Source organism: Cricetulus griseus, chromosome 5, assembly GCF_003668045.3.
Source record: "Cricetulus griseus strain 17A/GY chromosome 5, alternate assembly CriGri-PICRH-1.0, whole genome shotgun sequence".
In the NCBI taxonomy this organism is placed as follows: Eukaryota; Metazoa; Chordata; class Mammalia; order Rodentia; family Cricetidae; genus Cricetulus; species Cricetulus griseus.
Genome location: NC_048598.1, coordinates 100,693,190 through 100,715,634, shown reverse-complemented (window position 1 = coordinate 100,715,634; position 22,445 = coordinate 100,693,190). Strand labels below are relative to the sequence as shown.

Below are 22,445 nucleotides of genomic sequence, written 5' to 3'. Positions count from 1 at the left end.
CCGCAACTGATACTGCTCCCCGACTGTCCCCGCCCCGGGCCGCTGCAGACTCCGCCCCACGCGTCACTTCCTCCGCGGCCACCGGCCGGGCTGCAACCCCGGCTGCAGGCCATGGTGGCTCTGGACGACCCTGACGGCGGCCCGGAGGCGACCCCCGGCGCGGAAGCCAGGCTGTGAGCAGAGCTGGGGGGCTGGGCCTCTTCCTGTGCGTCCTCCTCCCCCCAGGCTGGGGTCTTCTCCTCCTCATCCCCAGGCTGGGGTCTCCTCCTCCTCCCCAGGCTGGGCTCTCCACCTCCTCCTCCCAGACTGGGGTCTCCTTCTCCCTAGGCTGGGGTCTCCTCCTCCTCCACCTCCTCCTCCCCACGCTGGGGTCTCCTCCCTCTTCCTCTTTCCCCCAGACTGGGTCTCCTCCTCCTCCTCCTCCCCAGGTTGAGGTCTCCTCCTCCTCCCCAGGCTGGGGTCTTCTCCTCTTCCTCCCCAGGCTGGGGTCTCCTCTTCCTCTCCAGGCTGGGGTCTTCTCCTCTTCCTCCCCAGGCTGGGGTCTCTTCCTCTTCTTCCTCCTCCTCCTCCTCCTCCTCCTTCTCCTCCCCAGGCTGGGGTCTCCTCCTCTGCTCTCTCCTCCCTGTTCTCCTCCCCAATTCCCCCTCCACCCACACCCCTTTCCCTGGCTACTCACCACAGACAGCCCCCCCCACCCCTGCTCTGTGGGAATCCCCCGCTCTATGGGACCTCCTGCTCTATGGGGAGGTTGCTAACCTGGCCCAGCATCTGGGATTTTGCCATTCACTCCCCTTCGTGCCCCAGTGACTGAGCCGGCACCAAACTGGAAAGCCAAAGCTGCTAGCCACCCTCTGACGGTTCCCATCCCCTCTGCTGCCCTGGCAGTGGTCACTCTGTGTCTCTGAGGGTCAGTTCTCAAAATGGTGGGAAGTGGTCTATCCTGGAACAGCATGTGTGGCACCCTAGCTTATGTGGCTACCCAGGAATCCGGGTCTTGTGACCCCTAGCCCTGTGTGACAAGAGCTGGTTTGGCCTTTGGGCAGCTGCTGAGCCTTCCTGTGCCTTCACCACCCCCACCAACACCCCACTGTGAATGATGTGGACAGAGGCTTCCATTCCAAGTTGGGAATGGAAATGGGAACCACACAGGACATGACAGGTCCCACAAAGCCCTGCTCCCATAGTGTCTAGCAATCAGGGGTCCTATTTGGTTCCACCTTTGCCTATTGGGTTCATTTTAATTTAATTTTAACAATATTTTATTTTTACGTTTTTGGGCATTGTGAGAGAGAGAGAGAGAGAGAGTGTGTGTGTGTGTGTGTGTGTGTGTGTGTGTGTGTAGTACCTGTGGAGGCCGAAAGGGGGTGTTGGGTCCCCAGAATTGGAGTCACAAGCAGTTGAGAGCCCCCTGTGGGTGCTGGGAACAGACCTTGGTCTTCTTCAGGGGCAGTGCCCATGCGTGCTGCATGCGTGCCTGCCTACGCTAACTGCTGAGCATCTCTCCTGTCCTTGTTCTGTTTTGTTTGTTTGACTCAGGGTCCCAGGTAACCCAGGCTGGCCTCAGGCTCTCTGGTAGCCGAGGATGACCTTCAGCTCCTGATCCTCCCTGACTCAGCCTCCTGGTGGGACCTTGCCCAGCTATCTCGAGTGTCCTTGCTGTGACTCTGGTGTAAATAAGTTTACATTTTGGTGAATTACTTCCCAACAGGGCCTCACCCAGGTGTCCACCTGCCTGCTGGGTGTTGGGGGCGCTGAGTCACCTCCACCTTGCTTCCTGTTAGGGAACTGGGTTTCTCTGCTGTTCCGGGAGCGTTTGCCAAATAAGCTGTGTTGTGCCCAGGGTGTGTCTTGACAAGCCAGAGACCCATTGCCCAACCAGCAGAATGCAAAAAAAGGATTGTGTTCCCCAAACCCTTACTGACTTAGCACCGTCTGTCTTGTGTTGTAGCCGCTCCACCCAGGTGCTGGTCACATTCTGAGGTCTCAGACACTTCCTCTGACTTCTTAACTTTAATTTCTGTGAAGTGGTCTGGTTATGGGGAAAGGCACATTCATTCAACAAACTCTAGTGTTTAGTTTATTCATCAGTCCCATTGCTTGTAGTCTGCCTGCTGGTCACTTGGGAAGCACAGTGAGCACATAAGTAGTAAACAGCTTGGACCATCTGGTTCCCAGTTGGCAGAGCTTTGAGAAGTGCTGATTGGACTGCCGTGCCACCTTCTGGGAGGTGACATTTGGACAAAGATCAAAATCTGGCAGGACCAGGAAAGGCATTCCTGGCAGAATTTGCACAAGTTTGAATTCAGGGAACAGTTCTGTTTCCAGGGGCCCTTGGAGCCCACAAAAGGGTGTCGATGTCTCCAAAGCCCTTCTCTAGAACTGAGCAGTGACCATCTGCTGCTGGCCAAGGAGCATGGAGGGCTCACTCTAGCAGCACTAGGGAGCTAATGATTGGCCACCTGGTGGCCTTTGGGCTGAGTGAGCTCAGCTGTCCAAGTTGGGACCCAGGTTCCCCTACTGCATCAGTCTGTCCTTCCTGCAGGACAGCTGTGGTTTGTTATCAGCCGGCACCAGCCGCCAGGGTGTGGCTTTGAGTGCCTAGGGGTGAAGCAAGGGCAGAAGTGGCTCACAGAAGAGTTCACAGAAACTTGGTAGCTGGACTAGTAGTTACCTCCTGTGGGGGGCCTCGGGTAGTTTCCTCCTGCTCGGAGGCGGGGCGGGGGGGGGGGACCTTTTCAGCCCAGCCCCTGGTGGCCTGGGGACAGGGACCCCACCAGAACTGAAGCAAGAGAGCCTGGCCCTACATAGCCCCAGGATGGACCGCCTGGGGCCTGGTGGCTGAGCCTGCTACTCTCCCTGGTCTGTGTGGGGCTCCCCCAAGCCCACTGCTTGGCCACCTGTCCTCCTGTGGCTCTTGCCCTGCCTTGCTGAGCAGAGCTGTGGTTCCTGAGTGCTCCTTGCAGGGTTAGCACCATCTTCAGGAGTTAGCTCTGGCAGACTCCAGAAGGCGATTGACTAGTTTCCATCAGTTCCTGCCCCTGTCAGCTTGAGATCCTGCAGCTCTTGGCTCTTTTCTGGTTTCCAGGGCATGGGGAGATGGTCCACTTCTGGGGGGGTTGGCATCCAACCCCTGGAGTACATGGGGGCCTTGATGGCTTGTGGCTTAAGTAGGGGGGATTGGGGGTGGTTGAGGGCCACCACTCTGTGTGACTAGAGCTCATGCCTTCCCTTCTTGGAGCCTCAGTTTACCCCTCTTGCATCATAACCAGTGTCCTGAAATTCCTTGGGGCCCAGGTCTCCACACACAGGAGCCTGGAGTGTGTGGGGGAGGGGGTAAGGTCAGCGTTGCCAGGGACACTAAGGCCCCTGATGAACCCCTCCCTGGCCCGCAGGCCCCTTCCAGGCTGCCTGCCCACGCTCGGTGGTTCACAGGTGAAGAGGGTCTCAGCTTCCAGGCGCAAGCAACATTTTATCAACCAAGCTGTACGGAATTCGGACCTGGTGCCCAAAGCCAAGGGACGGAAGAGTCTGCAGCGTTTGGAGAACAGTAAGCAGGGAGTGGGGTGTGTTTACTTTACTCTTCCCTGGCTGTGAAGCACACACCAACCAGGCATTAGAATAAGGGCTTCAGAGTTTGGTAAGGCAAGAGAGCTACATGGGGTTCTAGAGACTGGCTAGGTGAAAAAAAAAAAAAAGAAAAAAAAAAACAAAAAAAAACTTGACAGTGGAAGTGAGTAGGGACCTCAAAAACTGCCTCAACATGGGCCCTGTTTCCATCCAGCCCGGTACCTCCTAACACTGCTGGAGACAGCTGGGGGTCCTCCAGGCCTGGAAGATGGGGACCTGACTCCTCCTGCAGCACCTGGCATCTTTGCAGAGGCTTGCAGTAATGCCACCTATGTGGAGGTGAGACCCTGGGGCCCCTGGCAGCCCGAGATGTGCCCAGCCCTTCCCTGGGTTCATCCGCTCTCCATGTTAGAATAGAGGACGACCAGTTGGAGACTGATACACATGAGAGAATGGCACTGGTGGTGCATCCCACCCTGGTTTCCATGGAGTGAATGGGTCATGCCTGCTGAGTTCCTATGCATCCTTTGGAACTCCAGTTCCAGCATCCAGCTCAGGCCCCACATGTGTGAGGCATCTACAGATGTGCTCAGTGTGCCAGGTGGCCTTGTGTGTCCATTTGTCAACTGGGGAAGCAGACCCAGGAGCCTCAGGACTAGCCTGCATCCCTCTTCCAGGTCTGGAATGATTTTATGAACCGCTCTGGAGAGGAGCAAGAACGAGTGCTCCGCTACCTGGAGGATGAGGGCCAGGGCAAGCGAAGGCCAGGGCGTGGGCCTGGCCGAGGGGAGGACAGGCGGAGAGGTAAGGCCTGGCAGGGGGGTGGGGGGGATGGGTCAGCATGGGTGAGGGCGAGGTCAAGGTGTGTCAGGTGTGGAGGGGAGCCAGGGTGAATTGGATGAGGGCAATGTCAGGACTCAGGTGTTGTGTGTGGGCCGGATGGGGGGTGGGGCCTTGAGTCTGTGAGGCTCCTTGGTCACCTTAGTGGGTACAGGGACCAGTGGGTTCCCTAGTGGATGTGCCCAGGCTCCGTGTGTGTGTGTGTGTGTGTGTGTGTGTGTGTGTGTGTGTGTGTGTGTGTGTGTGTGTGTGTGTGATGTGGGTGGGGCCTCCCAGGGTGAGGTCAGCCTGGGAGACAGGGCCTGAGCTCTCCTTACCCCCCCCCCCCACAGAGGACCCAGCTTTTACACCTCATGAGTGCTTCAGGCGTATCAGCCGTCGCCTGCGGTCCGTGCTCAAGCGCAGCCGCATCCCGATGGTGAGTGGCCCCATCTTCCTCTCAACCTGGCCTTTCCATGTCACCATTCTGACTTGGTGAAGAGGTGGCAGGAGCCATCCTGGTGGTGTGGTTAGGAGGAGGAGGATTGGCTCAGTGCAAGTGGGTACTGCAGAATTTGACAGACAAAAGACAGGGCCAGATCTGTGATGCTTAAGTGCCTGACACCCTTGAAGACAGCTAGGGCACGTCCTGTGGATTTTGTGACCCCCCTCAGCTCTTCCCACTCCCACAGGAAACCCTGGAGAGTTGGGAGGAGCGTCTGCTGGCGTTCTTCTCCGTGTCTCCCCAGGCTGTGTACACCGCCATGCTGGACAACAGGTACAGGAGCTGGGGAGAGGAGGGTGCTCTCCTTCCCCACTCTGGCTCAGTGGCTCATGTCCCTTCCTCTACAGCTTTGAGAGGCTGCTGCTTCACGCCGTCTGCCAGTACATGGATCTCATTTCAGCCAGTGAGTGCCTGCTCCCACTGCCCCTTCACCCATTCCTCCTGAGGAATCGGGGGCCATGGGGCCCAGCCCCAGAAACGGATGTGTTGTGTGGGTTCATAGCAGAGCCATGGCTGTGGGGCTCTGGTAGTTATTTAACTCATGAAGAGTGTGCTCTGGTGTCCAGTGGGCAGATACCCTCCATCCACAGCTCCAGGGAAGAGGAACCAAGGTGAGGCTGGTAAGGCCTGCAGTTGAGGGTCTATCCCAGACCTGGAGAGGAGACAACAGGTTCCCAAATCCACAGGCCTTTGTCTTCCATTTTCTTGTGTATGCAATGCTGCCTCCTTCCAGGGATGGTTGTCAGCAACCTTGGTAGCTCCAGGTACCCCATCTGGTCCTTCCCTTTCTTTCTACCTGTCTCTGCCTCCTGCTTGGAGTTGCTGTGGTGACAGTTTCCATGGCAGCCCGGGGAATTGGTTCCTCTGGTTTCCCTCTGTGGTAGAATGAAGCGGCCTCCACACCTGGCTCTTCTCAGGGACTTGAGAATGGAGAGGGCTTAGTGTGGGGCAAGCTTCTCTGTAGGGACTGTAGGACTGGACGGAGCGGGTGCCCCTGGACAGGGGAGTCACAGCTAGCCTCACACCCCTCCAACCACCCAGTTTCTTTTGTTGGTCTTGGGTGCTTGGGTATAGCCTAGGCTAGCCTCCAGTGCATCCCATGAATAGCCATATGCACAGGTTTCTGTGCATGCGGTCCTGAACCTCCTGCCTGCATGGCTTCACCTGCGCTAGGGGAGCCCTCTGGCCCAGCTCCTGCAGTCCTCCTCACATTGTTTGTCCACAGGTGCTGACCTGGAGGGCCGGAGGCAGATGAAGGTCAGCAACCGTCACCTGGACTTCCTGCCTCCAGAGCTACTATTGTCTGCCTACCTGGATCAGCAATGATGGTGGAGCCCCTACCTGCTGACTCGCCCTGCCGAGACCTCCAATGTCTGCTAATTTCTTGCATACTTTCAGAATCAGAACACCCCCACTTCTCTTCGGGAGTCCCCCTTGCCCCTACCCCTTCATGGCCCAGCTTGCACAGGGCAGCCTCGTAGCCCCCTGCTCTGGTACTTGTGTTTGGGTGGGGAGACCTGAGCTACGCTTTTTCATGCTTATTCTCTGTTTAGCTTTTCTTTGGCTGAAGTCTGAAGCTCAGGCAAAGTGACCAGACTCTTTTACCCCTGCACTCCACCCCCCCATCAGTTTTGGCATGTTTGGGATAGGTTTGCTTTAATTTCTCCTCTGAAGCGTTGAGGCACAACTAAAACACCTAGTGCCAGCTGGTAGTGGGTTCTGTTGTGACCCCTGCCTGACCCCTCCAGGTTTCAGCTCTGATGGAGGTGTCTGGTCCTCTCTAGGACTCAGCTGATCTCCCCAGGGCACTTTGTCTTGTGTGTGTGTGTGTGTGTGTGTGTGTGTGTGTGTGTGTACATGCCATGGGCCTGGTGAACCTGGACAAGCTTCATCTCAAGGGCTGATTTTATGCTTTTTTGTGATGTGTGTTTCGTGTCCCCGACTCCCTGGGCTCTGCCTGCCCTTCAGATCCTCCTCCTGTTAACACTTATACCTGGGTCCAGGACTTCCAGCCAGAAGCCTCTGACCTTGTGTGTTGTCCTCCTCCCTGTCCCCTCTGCCACCCAGCATAGCTGTGGTCACTGCAGAGGCTCCATGGGCCCGCCTCCTCCCCTTTTGTGTGGTTCTTTGTGCTTGGGGGAAAGGGACACTTTTAATAAAGCCTTGGTGCTCAGGCCTTGACTGTTTGTGTCTTGGGGTTTGGTGGGGAAGTAACAGGTCACCGAGGGCTGGGGGCCGGAAATCTGGACACACAGGGCAAAGTGCAGTCTTGATTCTTTAGTTCATTTTAAAATGTGTAAAATACTTAAAGGTGGGATGCCAGGCTGTGGCTCAGTGGGTAGAGTGACTGATTTCGTAGCATGCTCAATTCCATTCCCAGCACCATATACCCTGAGTTTGAGTCTAACTTGGGCTACATGTCTTTTGGGACAGGGTTTCTCTGTGTAGCTCTGGCAGTTCTGGAACCTTCTCTATAGACCAGGCTGGCCTCAAACTCAAGAGATCTGCCTGCTTCACCCTCCCGAGTGCTGGCACTAAAGGTCCAACAACAGACCTCTGCGTCTCATGTAGCCCAGGCTAGCCTCAAACTCACAGTGTCAGATCCTGTCACACAAAAGTAAAAACAAAAATCCCAAATTTAAATAACAATAAATAACAGCTGAACTCATGACTTGATGGTGCACAGCTGTTCTGGAGGCTGAAAGAAGAATCTTAACCTCAACAGTGTGAGGCCAACCTGAACTACATAGCCCGTGTCTCAAAAAGCAAAGGGGAAAATTTAGTTAAGTCACTTACGTGGGGACTAATTTCGCCATCAGTGAATATGCGGAAGATAAGCTATACATAAACTAATTTCAGAAGAGAGATGTAGGAGTATGCTTTGGTGTTTCTGAGGGTGGGCAAAATATGGAACGCTTCACGAATTTGCGTGTCATCCTTGCGCAGGGGCCATGCTAATCTTCTCTGTATCGTTCCAATTTTAGTATATGTGCTGCCGAAGCGAGCACAAACAGCTGCTTTGTCCAGGCAGTATTTATAGGCTCTAAATTCAAGCCCTTTATCGTTAGGGTGAGTACAGTTTCCTTACGAAAGTTTTAGTACTTCTCTCCTGTCTTTTACAGAAGACCAAACCTATAATGTAAGATATAGCTAGTGATCAGAAATGACAGATTACTTGTCTTTTTTCGTACATACAGCTGCAATGGTTACTAGGAATTATTGTATGCAAATTAGCCGAGTAGAGGGTGGAGCCTGGGTTCTCCCAGAAGTCTGTGCGAGGGGCCGGCACGAGCGGAGAGATGGCGGCCCCGGATCCCGGGCGTTGGGGCGAATGTGGATCGCGGCAGCCCGGCCGACTGGGCGCTCGGAGCGGACAGGTCAGTGCCAGGATGCGGAACGCGTGACCGGCACAATCCGGGCGAGGACCACGAGCGGAAGGCCGAGGGGCGGAACTTGCGGGGTCAGAGGGCGGGCCGGGGAGCAAAGCTTCCTGGGTAGCGGACTGGGTGGAAGGGGCGTGGTCAGGACCGGTGCTTGAGGAGAAGCCTGAGGCGACTAGGCCGGGGAGGGGGCGTGGCCTGAGGATGGGACTGTCTGAGGGGGCGTGGCCTGAGGCAAAAGTTGAGCTGAGAGGCGGAGCCTGAGGAAATGAAGCTGCTAGAGAGGGGCGTGGCCTAGGGAGCAGAGTCTGAAAGAGTGGGGCGTGGCCTGAGGATCTGGGACTGATGGAGAAGGGGTCCTTGGCCTGATAACCCGTAAGAAGAGGGGCCTGAAGCTGGTAGTTGGCTTGGGGGCGGAGCCTAGGGCCTTAGAAGGTGTGTGTGGAGCTTAAAGCCCGTGGTGGGGCCTGGTTGAGGCACATGGGTATGTGTGTTAAGTCTCAGGATTTAGGTCTTGGGCGAAGCTTTGGGGGCGGGGCGTGGGACTGAACTTGGAGTGGGTGCGGCCTGTTTGTGGAGGGTGCTTAGTGCTTGGAGGCTGAGCTTAGGCTGAGGTCTGGGTGGGTGATTAGGTGGTATGGAGGGTGCTTTAGGCTCCAAGGGCTGGAGAACTCTCTAGAGCCACTTTAGCCAGGACCTCGCTGTTCCGCAGGAGCCAGGGACTGTGCTGGGTGCTGTGGGCATAATGGAACTGGTCTACGTGTGCGAGTGGGAGAACTGGGCCAAGAACACGTACTGCCCGTCGCTGCCCCTGGCCTGCGCCTGGTCCTGCAGGAACCTCATCGCCTTCACCACGGACCTCCGAAATGATGACCAGGGTGAGTGTCGGTCCATAGAGGTGGACTGTGCCGGGTTTGGATCCACCCTACCTCAGATTTCCAGACACAGTGTGTCCCGGTTTGAAAGGCTCATGGTGGCAGAGCCAGGCTCCCTGTTGCCAGGGAAAGCAGTCATATACCAGTCACTGTCCTCCGACTCTAATGTTGGTTATGGCTGCACTGGATAACCCTCCCCGGGGGATAAGTGGCATGGAGGGGCACTCAGGGAGAGGGGAAATGGGCGTGGGAATCCTGGGACACTGTGAGCCACACCGACCTCACCTGTTCTCCTTCCATCGCAGACCTGACACATATGATCCATATCCTAGACACCGAACATCCCTGGGAAGTGCACTCTGTCAACTCTGGCCACAGCGAGGCCATCACCTGCCTGGAATGGGACCAGTCAGGTGATGCCACGAAGTTCACTCTCATTCCAGAGCCCTGAGCAGCATGGGCTGCCTTCTTCAGTTCTCAGTCCTAAATCCAGAGTCACTGGGAGTCCAGAGTGTGGGGGCAGGGGGTGGCAGTCAACCTGCCCCTCAGGAGGGTTCCTGATGGCACTCTGTCACCACAGGCTCACGGCTCCTGTCAGCCGATGCTGACGGGCATATCAAATGTTGGAGCATGGCTGACCACTTGGCCAACAGCTGGGAGAGCTCAGTGGGAAGCCAGGTGGAGGGGGACTCCATCGTGGCGCTGTCCTGGCTGCACAACGGCGTGAAACTGGCCCTGCACGTGGAGAAGGTGAGGGGACTTACGTGTGGCGGAGTTGTGAGTGACCAACCTGTCTCTCCCTTGCCGCTGCCAGAATTCTCTGTCATGTGCCAGGCCTGTTTGCGTGGGATACCTGTCAGTAACTGCCATCCGTGAGCTCCTGTCCCCAAGAACATGCTTAACTACAGCTATTGTCCCCCTGAGCCTCCCCTTTCAGTGATGGGATGATGGTCCCTATAGAGTGACCCTGTTCCACAGGCAGCTGCATCCAATGGTGTCCTGTTTTACAGATGACTGCTATGTGGTCTTCAGACCCCACTCTACTGTGATTTAATGACGACCACAATTCCCCTATCCATGTGTATTCTGGAGTTCAACCAGTGAGGAGTGAGCACCAACAGACATCTGAGATGTCTGTTTCCTCGGAGGTAGATGCCTTTGAGGAAGGGGGCATGGCCAGGTCCTTGGGGACCAGCAGCTTCCACACACCTGCTGAGACCACGCCTACATGTGGCCACTCACCAGCTCCCACATCATGACATGGAGACCAATTAGTTATGAATGCTCTGCCTTAGCTTAGGCTTGTCCCACTAGCTTTTTTTGTTTGTTTGTTTTCTGGACAGGGTTTCTCTGTGGCTTTGGAGCCTATCCTGGAACTCGCTCTGTAGACCAGGCTGGTCTCCAACTCACAGAGATCTGCCTGCCTCTGCACCACACCACCACCACCATCTGGCTCCCACTAGCTTTTTTTTTTTTTTTAAGATTTTTATTTATTTATTATGCATACAACATTCTGCTTTCATGTATATCTGCACACCGGAAGAGGGCACCAGATCTCATAAGGGATGGTTGTGAGCCACCATGTGGTTGCTGGGAATTGAACTCAGGACCTCTGGAAGAGTAGTTGGTGCTCTTAACCTCTGAGCCATCTCTCCAGCCCTCCCACTAGCTCTTATAACTTATTTTAACCTGTTTCTCTTCATCTGTGTTTTGCCTCAGGGCTTTTTACATTTCTTTCATTCTGTATGTCCTACTTTTCTTGCTTCTCCTGTGTCTGGCTGGCCAACCCCAGGCATCTTTCTCTCTCTCTCTCTCTCTTTCTCTCTCTCTCTCTCTCTCTCTCTCTCTCTCTCTCATTTATTTATTTATTGGTTTTTCGAGACAGGGTTTCTCTGTGCAGCTTTGGAGCCTATCCTGGCACTCGCTCTGTAGACCATTCTGGCCTCGAACTCACAGAGATCCACCTGCCTCTGCCTCCTGAGTGCCGGGATTAAAGGTGTGCGCCACCAAAGCCCGGCTTATCGTCTCCTTCCTTTTCTCCCGAGTTCTCTCTTGTTCTTCCTTTTCCTCCTTATTGTCTCTGCCCACCAGCCCCACCTAGCCCTCTACTGTCTAGCAATTGACTATTTCAGCTTCTTATTCCGACAAATCAGCAGCCTTAGGCAGGCAATGCAAAACAAATGTAACACATCTTCACATAGTTAAACAAATGCAGCATAAACAAATGTAACACATTTTTATATAGTTAAAAAAAAAAGGCCGGACCTGGTGGCATTTACCAATCCCGGCACTGAGGAGGCAAATAGCTCTGAGCTTAAGGTCAGCCTGGTCTACATAGCCAGTCCCTGTCTAACCAGGACTAAACAGTGACACTTTGCCTCCCAAATTTAATGTAGGGCCTGGAGAGGTTGCTCAGTGGTTAGAGCACCGGCTGCCTCTGCCCTCTGCAGAGGACCTGGGTTACATCCCAGCATTCATATGCTGGCTCACAACCACGTGTAACTCCAGCTTCAAGGGATCCAACCCCTTCTTCTGACCTCCACAGACTTCTCACCCATGAGATGCACATATATACCTCCAGAGAAACCACTCAAACACTTTCCAGTTTTTTGAGACAGGCTTCCTCATTGTAGCCCTGGCTGTTCTGGAAATCACTCTGTAGACCAGGCTGGCCTCAAACTCAGAGAGGTTACAACAGAAAGTGAAGAACCAAGTTTAACCCCCTGAGAAGTACACGGCTTGTGCATTACTGTGCGCTAGAGAGGCCTCCTTCATGCAGTGCTCTTGCCGAATTGTTGCTCGGTGCTTGTGGGGCCATAGAAGGTGGACCCCAAGGAGCTGAGCAAACCCTTCCTTCTGTTTCCCTTTCCTGCAGTCGGGTGCTTCCAGCTTTGGGGAGAAGTTCTCCCGTGTGAAATTCTCTCCTTCACTCACGCTGTTTGGTGGCAAGCCCATGGAGGGCTGGATTGCGGTGACAGTTAGTGGCCTAGTGACTGTGTCCCTGCTGAAGCCGAGCGGGCAAGTGCTGACATCCACTGAGAGCCTGTGCCGGCTTCGAGGCCGAGTGGCACTTGCTGATATCGCCTTCACAGGCGGTGGGAACATTGTGGTGGCTGCTGCAGACGGTAGCAGCGCGTCACCCGTGAAATTCTACAAGGTGTGCGTGAGTGTGGTGAGCGAGAAGTGCCGAATAGATACTGAGATCCTGCCCTCCTTGTTCATGCGGTGCACCACCGACCCCAACCGAAAGGACAGGTTCCCCGCCATCACACACCTCAAGTTCCTGGCCCGAGACATGTCTGAGCAGGTAAGCATAGCTTCATCCCCAGCCCAGCTGGCCATGACTTGTCCTGAGATCAGAATCTGACAGGGACCTGGTCGGGCAGGAAAGGTCCTTCCTGGTGGCCCAGCCATGCCAGCATTCAGAGGCCCTGCACCCCTTGGCTTGTGGCTCCTTCATCCACCTTCAAAGCTGACATGGTGTCTCCCATTCTCCCTGCCTCTCACCATCCTACCTCACAACCCCACAGTGAAACCAGGCTCTGGATGGTCCAGGCAAATCCTCAGCTTGAGTCCCTCTCCTGAGTCCCCTGACCTGTCTTTGGGGCTGTCATCCCACTGGTTACGGGTCACCTGGGTTCTCACTGTGTGAATTCATGAGGCCCTGTGCCTCCTGGCATATCTTGTAGACCCATCCCTGGAGGATGCAAATGAGGCACCCGTGGTAGGGGCCCTGGGGTCAGCCCCCACTCCTCACTGAACCCCACCCCCAGGTGCTCCTATGTGCCTCCAGCCAGACCAGCAGCCTGGTGGAGTGCTGGTCCCTGCGGAAGGAGGGCCTGCCTGTGAACAACATCTTCCAGCAGATCTCTCCTGTGGGTGAGTCAGCCAGGGTTCGTGAGCCACCAGGGTCCATTAGCTCATGGGATTTGAGGTTTATATGGGACAGGGTCTCTCTCTGTGTGTCCCTGGCTGGCCTGTAATGTTCAGTACCACACCTGCCTCTGCCTACTGAGCCCCAGGCTCTTCTCAGATTAATTTCCAAAGTCCCAGGAGGCTGTTGGCTTCCTGGCTAGAGTGGGATACTAAGGTTCCCTAGGCAGGACAGCCTGGAAACCCCGGGATTGAGGAAATGCCCTGTACAAAGGTCCTGCAGCTGGAGCAGAGAAAAAGGGCTGAGCTGTCAAGAGGGCATGCACAGCCACATCTACTTTTAAATCTACTTTAAAAGCCACAGAGTCTTCTAGAAATCCCAGTGCAGAGTGCAGTCTGCTGGCTTTACCAGCCCATCTCTGGAGAGCACCTCCTGTAACCCTCTTGCTCTCCTAGACCCCCACCTTCCTTCCCTGAGCCTGCCCTGCAACAGCCTGGCTCAGAAAGGAAAGTGTGATGGGAGGTGGGAGAGTTAATGGACCCCGGTGGCTTAAAAGGTGGCTTAGAGGACTTAATTGGCGGCCCTAATGAAGTTGTGTCAAGAGGCCACTCAACTCACTGCAGTTACATAAACTGCCTGTTGTGGCCATCGAGTAATTAAATGTGAATAGCATCCCCACTGTGCTTCCTGCAGATGTCTGGGCTCGAAGGCTGGCCTGGCTGGCTGGCAGCACCTGCCACACATGCCCACTGGCCCTTCTGTGCACATGCTGCCTGCTGTGTGCCTGGTCCGGGGTGAACACACCAGCCAGGGCCCAGTTCTCCAGCCCAGTGGGTGGTGCCTGGTAGGGAAGCCAAGGCATGGTGACCATGGTGACAGGAGCTGGCTGTGGTCAAGGCAGGGATGTGACCAAGAGGCCCTGGATACCAGCCGCTAGGTTCCATTGCCCACTGACTTGTGGATCTTTTTTGTTTGATTTTTTTTTTTTTTTTTTTTTTTTTCGAGACAGGATTTCCCTGTGGCTTTGAAGGCTGTCCTAGAACTAGCTCTTGTAGACCAGGCTGGTCTTGAACTCACAGAAATCCGCCTGCCTCTGCCTCCCTAGTGCTGGGACTAAAGGCGTGCGCCACCACCACCCGGCATTTGTTTGAATTTTAAAAGTCCTGTACCCTATAGCCCCAACCCTATCTAGCGTCAGACTCTCAGTGGTCCTCCTACCCCTGCCTCTCCAGAGCTGGTAAGACTGGCATGCACCACTCATCTGTCTCCACCTCTGCTTCTTATGCCCCTTGTGAGAGAACACCCTTCACCACAAGGAGTCCTGACTGCTCCAAACAGTTGGCTGTAGCCATTCTGGCCTCAGTTTCCCCTTGGGAGTGACACTTGCTGGTGCTCCCTGTGGGGTCAGGACTGGTTTCAAAGATGGGGACTGACATACAGATAACCAGTCTCAGACTGGAGGGGGGGTGTGGCGGTGGCGGCAGTGCATGCCTTTAATCCCAGCAGAGGCAGAGGCTGTGGGTCTTTGTAAGTTCAAGGTCAGCCTGATCTACAGAGTGAGTTCCAGGACAGGCTCCAAAAGCTATAGAGAAACCCTGTCTTGAAAAACAAAACAAAAACACAAATAACTGGTCTTAGAGGGGCTGGGCTCCATCCCCAGCAGGTAATGAACTGGGCATAGTGGGGAATACCAGCACCAAAGAGGTGGAGCCAGGAGGGTAAGAGTTCAAGTCTAGCCTGGGCTTCATAGAGGTTTCAAGCCAGTGTGGGGTACATGAGACCCTGTTTCAAAACAGACAAGAAAAATCCTTGGACTGGATCCTACTGGTCCTCAGGTCAGGTAACACCCTCAGGCCAACTGGCTGGAGGAGGAGAAGTGCTCTGATTGACTATGCCTAGTCCTCTTCCCAAATCGGGACAGGAGTGGCCCTGCTACCCTGAGGTGGACTTCTCTCTGTACCCCTCCCACACCCCTTTCTTTTCCTGACCCAATTGACCAGTTGGCGACAAACAGCCCATGATCCTCAAGTGGCGGATCCTGTCAGCCACCAATGACCTGGACCGTGTATCAGCTGTGGCACTGCCCAAACTTCCCATCTCACTCACCAACACAGACCTCAAGGTGGCCAGTGAAACCCAGTTCTATCCTGGCCTCGGTATGTTGCACCCAGGAGCAACCAGCACAGCACCTGGATGTGTGGGGTGGGAAGTGGACTGTGAGTGCTGTGGGTTCCCAGTCTCATGTGATGAATGTGGACTGTCCCCCAGAACCAAGGGTCCTGAAAGTTGCCAAATAGCTGTGCTCCTAAATATGTAAAGACCTGTGGCTAGTTAACACAAAGCTGCATTCCTTAATATGTAGAGTTGTAGCTGATTAACAAAATGTTACAGTCCTTAAGATGTGTGCAGCTGTAACCAGTTAGTAGAAAGCTGTGCTCAATATGTAAAGAGCTGTGGCTAACGGACAGAGAGTTGGGACGATGGGGTGAAGAAACCCTTTTGCAGAGCAGACACATAATCACAAAAGTATATATGTATCATCCAGGGTTCGACTCCCTTAAGTCCCTGCCTGTAAGTCAGTCAGGTGCCTTCTCAGCTGCTCAGCTGTGAGGTGGGATTGCCTCTAGGTTTCTAGGTCTTTATTTTCCTGGCTCACTCCTATATGATGGGGAGAATGCATTAAAGGTGGGGGCAGTGGCTGAGCCTGAGGAGGACCCTGGGACAGAGCTTGGGGCTCTCTGGATCTTGAGGTCACTAAGGGAGACAGAGAGAGCAGCACTGCTCAGCCTGCCCTGACTGCACTCCCCTCCTCCCAGGCTTGGTGCTGGCCTTCCAGGATGGCAGCGTGCAAATGGTACATCGACTGTCACTGCAGACTATGGCGGCTTTCTACAGTTCAACCCCACGCTCACTGGATGAGCCCACCCTGAAGCGTCCACGCACCACAGGCCCAGCTGTACACTTCAAAGCTATGCAGCTGTCCTGGACATCACTGGCCCTGGTGGGCATTGACAACCATGGGAAGGTGAGTGCCCAGACCGACCAGGAGGGCAGAGGAGCGGTTGGGGAGAGGTTTTGGTGAGCAGCAGTCCCTCAGCACAGCCTCCCCCCAGCTCAGCATGCTGCGAATCTCTCCATCCCTGGGCCACCCACTGGAGCCCAAGCTGGCTCTACAGCACCTGCTGTTCCTGCTGGAGTACTGCATGGTGACCGGCTATGACTGGTGGGACATCCTGTTGCATGTGCAGCCCGGCATGGTGCAGAGCCTGGTGGAGCGGCTGCATGAGGAATACACTCGCCAGAAGCCCGCCCTGCAGCAGGTAGGGCTCAAACTTAGTGCGGGGGGTGGGGGGTCATATGTGGATGAACAGGGCTCCCACACAAAAGAAAATGTCCCTCTTACTGCCAAGGAGAGTGATCTGCCCCTCCCCTCTGTGGCATTGTGGGTAGAACCCAGGGCCTAGCAGGTGCCAGGAAGTGACCTACAGTGACCCTGGTGGGCAGCTTGAATCCATACCCTCATCCTTACTCTGCCCCCCAAGCTCAGAGGTCTTTCTAGATTGTTCTAAAATAGAACTGAGCCGGCATTGGTGGTGCATGCCTTTAATCCCAGCACTTGGAAGGCAGAGGCAGGCAGATCTCTGTGAGTTCAAGGCTAGCCTGGTCTACAGTGTGAGTTCCAGGACAGCTTCCAGACAGCCACAGAGAAACCCTGTCTTGAAAAACCGAAAAAAAAAAAAAAAAAAATAGAACTGGTTCAAGGTGTTCATCACATGGCCACTGGCCACCATGGCCAATGGAGAGGCAACTGCTGTTTACAGAGAGTGACCTGAGCCCAACTAGCCTGCAAGAGTGTGGAGAGGGGTGTGCAGGCTTGCGGACCATATGTTTCAGAAGCTGAGGCAGGCAGGAGGATCCTGAGTTAGGGGTTGGTTAGTCTGGGCTGCAGAGCAAGACTGTGGGGACAGGTAACTGGCCACTGTCACCCTTGCTAATGGGTGTCCTCACAGAGCCACGGACGTTGGATCTGTACCCACTGACTCACAAAGAGGGAAGCCCAGAGGGATGACCCACATGCCTCAGGTTGCCTGGCAAGTGTCCCAACCAAGTGGCTTTTTCCCATCATCCCATGCTCTGGGGATTGAGTTGAGTACACCCTAGGCCCTGGGTATGAATCCCTGCCAGGCCTTCTGCTCATGTCTGTGTCCCGCCCAGGTACTCTCCACCCGGATCCTGGCCATGAAGGCCTCACTATGCAAACTGTCACCCTGCACTGTGGCGCGTGTATGTGACTACCACACCAAGCTGTTCCTCATGGCCATTACATCTACCCTCAAGTCACTACTGCGCCCACACTTCCTCAACACCCCTGACAAGAGCCCTGGAGACCGCCTGGCCGAGATCTGTGCCAAGATCACCGATGTTGGTGGGTGTGTGGCCTTCCCTGTGTGTAAAGGGGCAAGGGTCATGGTGACCATTTAATCCAAAATCAGCCCTTGAGGTGGGTGCTGGAGCGGTGCCCAGCCCCATATCTGAGCCCAAGCCCCATGCAGCCTTCATATCCTTAATGTTTGTTGGGTTTGAGGTATGGCTTGGTGGTAGATCACCTATCTGGTACAAACCAGATGTGGTACTACACAAAGATCAGGGGATCAACGCCCTCCTTGACTACATAGCAGGTTAGTGGCCAGCTTGCACTACATGAGGTCCTGCTCAAAAAAAAAAAAGTTTCTTCCTGTGCCTCATAGAACCTCACACTGCAGTCAGTCAGGCTCTTCCTTGTGTATAGCATGTGCTTGTGTGTGATGTCCCTTCCTGCAGAGCTAACTGTGGGAGTTAACTTCCAGCTGCTCCGAATGCAGGTGGTTGAGGTCCACTTTCAACTGCCCCACATGGGTGGGACCCTGCTCTGCGACCTGTAGGAACAGCATTCCCCCATGTTCCCTGACCATCCTTCACTGTCCCTACAGACATTGACAAGGTCATGATCAACCTGAAGACAGAAGAGTTTGTTCTGGACATGAACACTCTGCAGGCACTGCAACAGCTGCTGCAGTGGGTGGGGGACTTCGTGCTGTACCTCCTGGTCAGCCTGCCCAACCAGGTGAGCCCGCCTCCCGCATCAGCCCCGCCTCCTGGTCAGCCTGCCCAGCCAGGAGAGCCCCAGCTGCTCTCAGCTTCCCTCCCATCTCCCCCCACAGCCTCTGTTTCCATGAGCGTTACTGTGAGGCTGCCTCCCACTGACGGTGCTCCTGGCCCAGAAGCGGGTGACTCTGCCTCTCTGTCTGTCCCAGGTCATCTGAGCCTTCAAGGGCCTGGGCTGCAGGATCACAGGTTAAGCCACTGGCTTCCTGGGTTCTGTGGGAGATTAAGACAGCCACACTAGGGGGCTGGAGAGATGGCTCAGAGGTTAAGAGCACTGACTGCTCTTCCAGAGGTCCTGAGTTCAATTCCCAGCAACTACATGGTGGCTCACAACCATCCGTATGAGATCTGGTGCCCTCTTCTGGTGTGCAGATATACATGGAAGCAGAATGTTGTATACATAACAAATAAAATCTTAAAAAAAAAAAAAGCCAGCCACACTTGCCTGATGGGTGTCTACCAGGTCTCTAACAGCACCAAAGACATTGGACTGGTCATTTCTTTTTTCTTTGGTTTTTCAAGACAGGGGGTCTCTGTGTAGCTTTGGAGCCTATCCTGGCACTCAATCTGGAGACCAGGCTGGCCTCGAACTCACAGAGATCCGCCTGCCTCTGCCTCCTGAGTGCTGAGATTAAAGGCATGAGACACCAATGCCAGCTTTTTTTTTTTTTAATGTATATGTGCTCCATCTGTATGTATTCCTGTACACCACAAGAGGGCACCAGACCTCATTATAGATGGTTGTGAGCCACCACGTGGTTGCTGGGAATTGAACTAATGACCTCTGGAAAAGCAGCCAGTGCTCTTAACCTCTGAGCCATCTCTCCAGGTTTGGACTGGTCATTTCTGAGCCACTCTTGGTCTGTAGGGCACTGAGCATAGTTCTGGCCTTCCCCAACTCCGTGCCCACTGTAACCCCCTGTGGTGAAGGTCACACTGCCTCCAGACCTCACCCAGGGTCCAAGGGTTAGCTGGTGACTGACAGGCCCATACCCACTCACAGTATCTCTGGGGCTGCACATATCCAGCACTCATCCCCAGTGTCCCCACCACAGGGCTCCCCACTGAGGCCAGGACACAGCTTCCTGCGAGATGGTACCTCTCTGGGCACGCTGCGAGAGTTGATGGTTGTCATCCGTATCTGGGGCCTACTGAAGCCCAGCTGCCTGCCTGTCTACACAGCCACCTCGGACACTCAGGACAGCATGTCTCTGCTCTTCCGGCTACTCACAAAGCTGTGGATCTGCTGTGAGACCTTGTGCCCTCTGGTCATGGCTTCCCACCAAAACACAAGTTCAGGCCTAGCCCACCACCAAAGTTTAGACTTCTCACTATTTCCCTAGTGCTTGGGGTGCAGGTCCCTAATTCAGAGGGCAGACAGAGCCCTGGGGAGGCGGCTGTGGGTACCGTGTGGGTGACAAAGTGGCTTCCTGGGAAGGCTGTTGAGTGTGGTGACCTCCATCCCCTCCCCACAGGCCGTGATGAGGGCCCAGCCAGTGAACCCGATGAGGGCTTGGTGGATGAGTGCTGTTTGCTGCCCAGCCAGCTGCTGGTGCCCAGCCTGGACTGGCTTCCTGCCAGCGACGGCCTGGTCAGCCGCCTGCAACCCAAACAGCCCCTGCGCCTGCGCTTCGGCAGGGCACCTACTCTGCCAAGCAACACCTCCACTCTGCAGCTGGATGGCCTTGCCAGGTGTGCTCACCTGCCCGTCCTGCCTTCCCCTCATGCTCTGCCCTGCCTTGATCATCCTGCAGCCCCTGAAAGTGTCCACACCACAGGTTCTCTCAGACAGGGGTTCCAGCATATTCTAGAACCTGGTGTGTCTAAGGACCAAGTTCTGTTTCATCAGGTCTCTGCCATTAGAGAGAACTTTGGCATTCCAACCTTTGCTGTGTGCATAGAGGTGTTTGGTTTTTTTTTTTGTCTCATGTAGCCCAGGTTGGCCTCAGACTCCCAGTGTGGGAGGAAGGTGGCCTTGAACTCTGATCCTCCTGCCTCCAGCTCTCATGCACAGCTTTGGGTGTAGAATTCATTTATTCCCACTCACTGATTTGTGGAGGCTGCAGTAAGCAATGCTGGTCTCAGGATTTGCTGATGCCCGTCTCATGGTGAGGCCTCTGCCCCCTCCTTTTTGTACGTGTTCTCATCAACCCATATCCAGCCATGGTTGGAAGGTTCTAGGAAGGCCCCGTCTCACCAGGAAAAGGCCATCGGCTATTGCTTCTTATGGTTGAGCCCTGGCTGAGATGGCATTGTGGACCCAGCCCCCACAGACCCTCACTCCCCTCTCATCCCCAGGGCCCCTGGCCAGCCAAAGATCGACCACCTCCGGAGGCTGCACCTGGGCGCTTACCCAACTGAGGAGTGTAAAGCCTGCACCAGGTGAGTGGCTGTGGCCAGACTCAGGGTCCCCTCTGCTTCCCGCCTGGGCTGCAGACAGAGCCTGGGATCTGTAGGGCCAGGCAGCTTCAGGAGGCCTTTGGGCATGGTCTGTCATACCCGGGGTGTGGATGGCCAGGGCTTGGGGTGCTCCATTTTGCCTGCTGGCATCACTGCAGGCAACAGTATTTCTGGAGTTGGTGGGAGGGTGAATATCACCAGTCCCTGGCTCCCCAGGTGTGGCTGTGTCACCATGCTGAAGTCACCCAACAAGGCAACAGCCGTGAAGCAGTGGGAACAACGGTGGATCAAGAACTGCCTGTGTGGGGGGCTGTGGCGGAGAGTGCCCCTCAGCTGTCCCTGAGTTACAGCCATGCTCTGAATAGATGCAGGGACCTTCTGTGATGGAACATTGACATTGCTGTCCTCGTCAGAGGCACTGGCTCCCACCAACAACCCCGGGTCTGCCTCTTCTTGGGGGTACAAGGCTTGTGCCACCTCCAGGGCCTTAAGTCCCATGGTCACGCCCAGGCCAGCTTGAAGGAGCTTGGCTGTGTGTCGGTCCATTCTTCAAAAGGCCACAGTCCATATGCTCCTGTCCAGGTTGGGATTGTCTCCCTCAGTTTCCCTTTTGGGCTTATGGGAGTGGAAGGCAGGCCCAATAAAGTCCTCTTGTACACCAGGCATTTGCTATCACGATGGCCCCCACCACTTCTACCCACCAGGTGAGGCTCTGTGCTGAGGGGCCCACTTGGATGGAAATTGCTGGGACCATAGAGAGCTCTGCCCCTCCCCACTGCCTCTCATCTCCTGGTCTCTAGCAGCCTTTGCTGTTGGTCCCCAGGGGTCCGGCCTGATTCAAGCTTCCCCATTGCATCTGCCCCCTGCAGTCAGGAGCCTCAAGACCCAGGCCTTAAAGATCTTGGTAATTGGTTTTGTTGTTTTCTTCTTGGAACCCTGTGGAGCAGAGTGCAGGGCAGTGGCCACTCATGACCTGGGACTGGGGAGGGCTGCCTAAGTCCTCTGCTCCAGAGGGGTCATGTTCCACCTCACCGTGCTCTGACACAGCTTGTGAGAGGAGCCACAGACAAGATAACAGGGCCTGGTAGGATCCCCCATCCTGGAACCAGCTTTACTCCCCTACATTTTATTATGTAGCTGGAGATAATCTTGAACTTTTGATCCTACTGTCTCTACCTCCTGAGTGCTGGGATAGCAGGCATGTGTTCCCATCCCAGTACCCTTCTGGAACATTCTGTACATCCAGATGAGCCTGGGAGACTGGTGTGTACCCTTCAGGATTCTGTGACTTCCCTGTGGTGCCCACTCCTGACTCTAGGGTACTGCCTCTGCCAACAGAATCCAGCAGTGTGAGCCATCCTGGCCTTGCTCAAGCTCTCCTTGACTTCCTGTGGCCAGAGGCATGTCCACTGTGGTGACAGCCCCCCTCCATAATAAGCTCCCTTCCTCCTCACCAGCCCTTCGAGGCTGCCCCCATCCATTCCCTACAGAGTGCTGACCATGCGTGTTAGTGAATGCCAGGCCATCTGGGGAAAACACTAGAAGCAGCTGGATGATATCACCATGGTCATTTGTTTAGTGTGAAGCACTCTGGAATTGTGGGACAAATGGTACTGAACTAGCCTCCTGAGGGAACACAGCTGGGGCTTGCCTAGGTCTGTGCCTACTTTGCCCCAGCCTGGGGAGGGCATACAGTAGGTGCTCCATGAGTGCTTGTTGAGCAATAAGTGCAGAATCAAAATTCAGACATAGACTCTCAGACATAGACTCCAGTTCTCCTGCCTTTCCTAGCAGGGGCATGAGTAACTTCACCTCTCAGGACACCTCTCAGTGTCCCTGTCCTCCTCGGGGTAGAAAGGCACAGGATTTGGGTCTGGGTT

The 22,445-nt window shown here is 55.0% G+C and overlaps 2 protein-coding genes and 1 non-coding gene across 6 annotated transcripts; 2 read left to right on the top strand and 1 right to left on the bottom strand.

The window, feature by feature from the left end:
* The first annotated feature begins 35 nt into the window (after window positions 1-35).
* On the top strand, window positions 36-7,065 carry R3hdm4 (R3H domain containing 4). Its single transcript, XM_027419440.2, has 8 exons — window positions 36-173; window positions 3,393-3,547; window positions 3,782-3,906; window positions 4,245-4,371; window positions 4,740-4,825; window positions 5,079-5,164; window positions 5,239-5,294; window positions 6,117-7,065. The coding sequence occupies exons 1-8, from the start codon at window positions 112-114 to the stop codon at window positions 6,215-6,217; spliced, it is 798 nt and encodes a 265-aa protein (XP_027275241.1). The 5' UTR covers window positions 36-111; the 3' UTR covers window positions 6,218-7,065.
* Window positions 7,066-7,792: 727 nt separating this feature from the next.
* LOC113836190 lies at window positions 7,793-7,899 on the bottom strand. The gene has a single exon (XR_003486180.1). It is a non-coding gene; the product is annotated as a U6 spliceosomal RNA (small nuclear RNA).
* A 218-nt stretch (window positions 7,900-8,117) lies between these two features.
* On the top strand, window positions 8,118-21,228 carry Med16 (mediator complex subunit 16). Of its 4 annotated transcripts, none has more exons than XM_027419427.2 (15): window positions 8,118-8,268; window positions 8,984-9,149; window positions 9,452-9,559; window positions 9,727-9,896; window positions 12,022-12,453; window positions 12,920-13,025; window positions 15,021-15,176; window positions 15,837-16,045; window positions 16,134-16,340; window positions 17,236-17,446; window positions 17,991-18,124; window positions 19,221-19,413; window positions 19,641-19,857; window positions 20,464-20,547; window positions 20,782-21,228. In XM_027419427.2, the coding sequence occupies exons 1-15, from the start codon at window positions 8,191-8,193 to the stop codon at window positions 20,906-20,908; spliced, it is 2,598 nt and encodes an 865-aa protein (XP_027275228.1). In that variant the 5' UTR covers window positions 8,118-8,190; the 3' UTR covers window positions 20,909-21,228. The 4 variants fall into 4 exon arrangements, with proteins under 4 accessions (XP_027275228.1, XP_027275230.1, XP_035300984.1 ...); XM_027419429.2 differs by having other exon boundaries at window positions 19,221-19,433; XM_027419428.2 differs by lacking the exon at window positions 8,118-8,268 and adding an exon at window positions 8,501-8,646.
* Window positions 21,229-22,445: the final 1,217 nt, after the last annotated feature.

Excerpts from the sequence above, each read along its gene's own strand:
- Med16 (XM_027419427.2), top strand. The coding sequence starts at position 8,191 with ATGGCGGCCCCGGATCCCGGGCGTTGGGGCGAATGTGGATCGCGGCAG. Across the intron at positions 9,560-9,726 it reads CCTGGAATGGGACCAGTCAG|GCTCACGGCTCCTGTCAGCC; the intron begins GTGATGCCACGA and ends CTGTCACCACAG. Across the intron at positions 15,177-15,836 it reads CCAGTTCTATCCTGGCCTCG|GCTTGGTGCTGGCCTTCCAG; the intron begins GTATGTTGCACC and ends CCCTCCTCCCAG.
- R3hdm4 (XM_027419440.2), top strand. The coding sequence starts at position 112 with ATGGTGGCTCTGGACGACCCTGACGGCGGCCCGGAGGCGACCCCCGGC. Across the intron at positions 4,372-4,739 it reads AGGGGAGGACAGGCGGAGAG|AGGACCCAGCTTTTACACCT; the intron begins GTAAGGCCTGGC and ends CCCCCCCCACAG. Across the intron at positions 4,826-5,078 it reads AGCGCAGCCGCATCCCGATG|GAAACCCTGGAGAGTTGGGA; the intron begins GTGAGTGGCCCC and ends CCACTCCCACAG.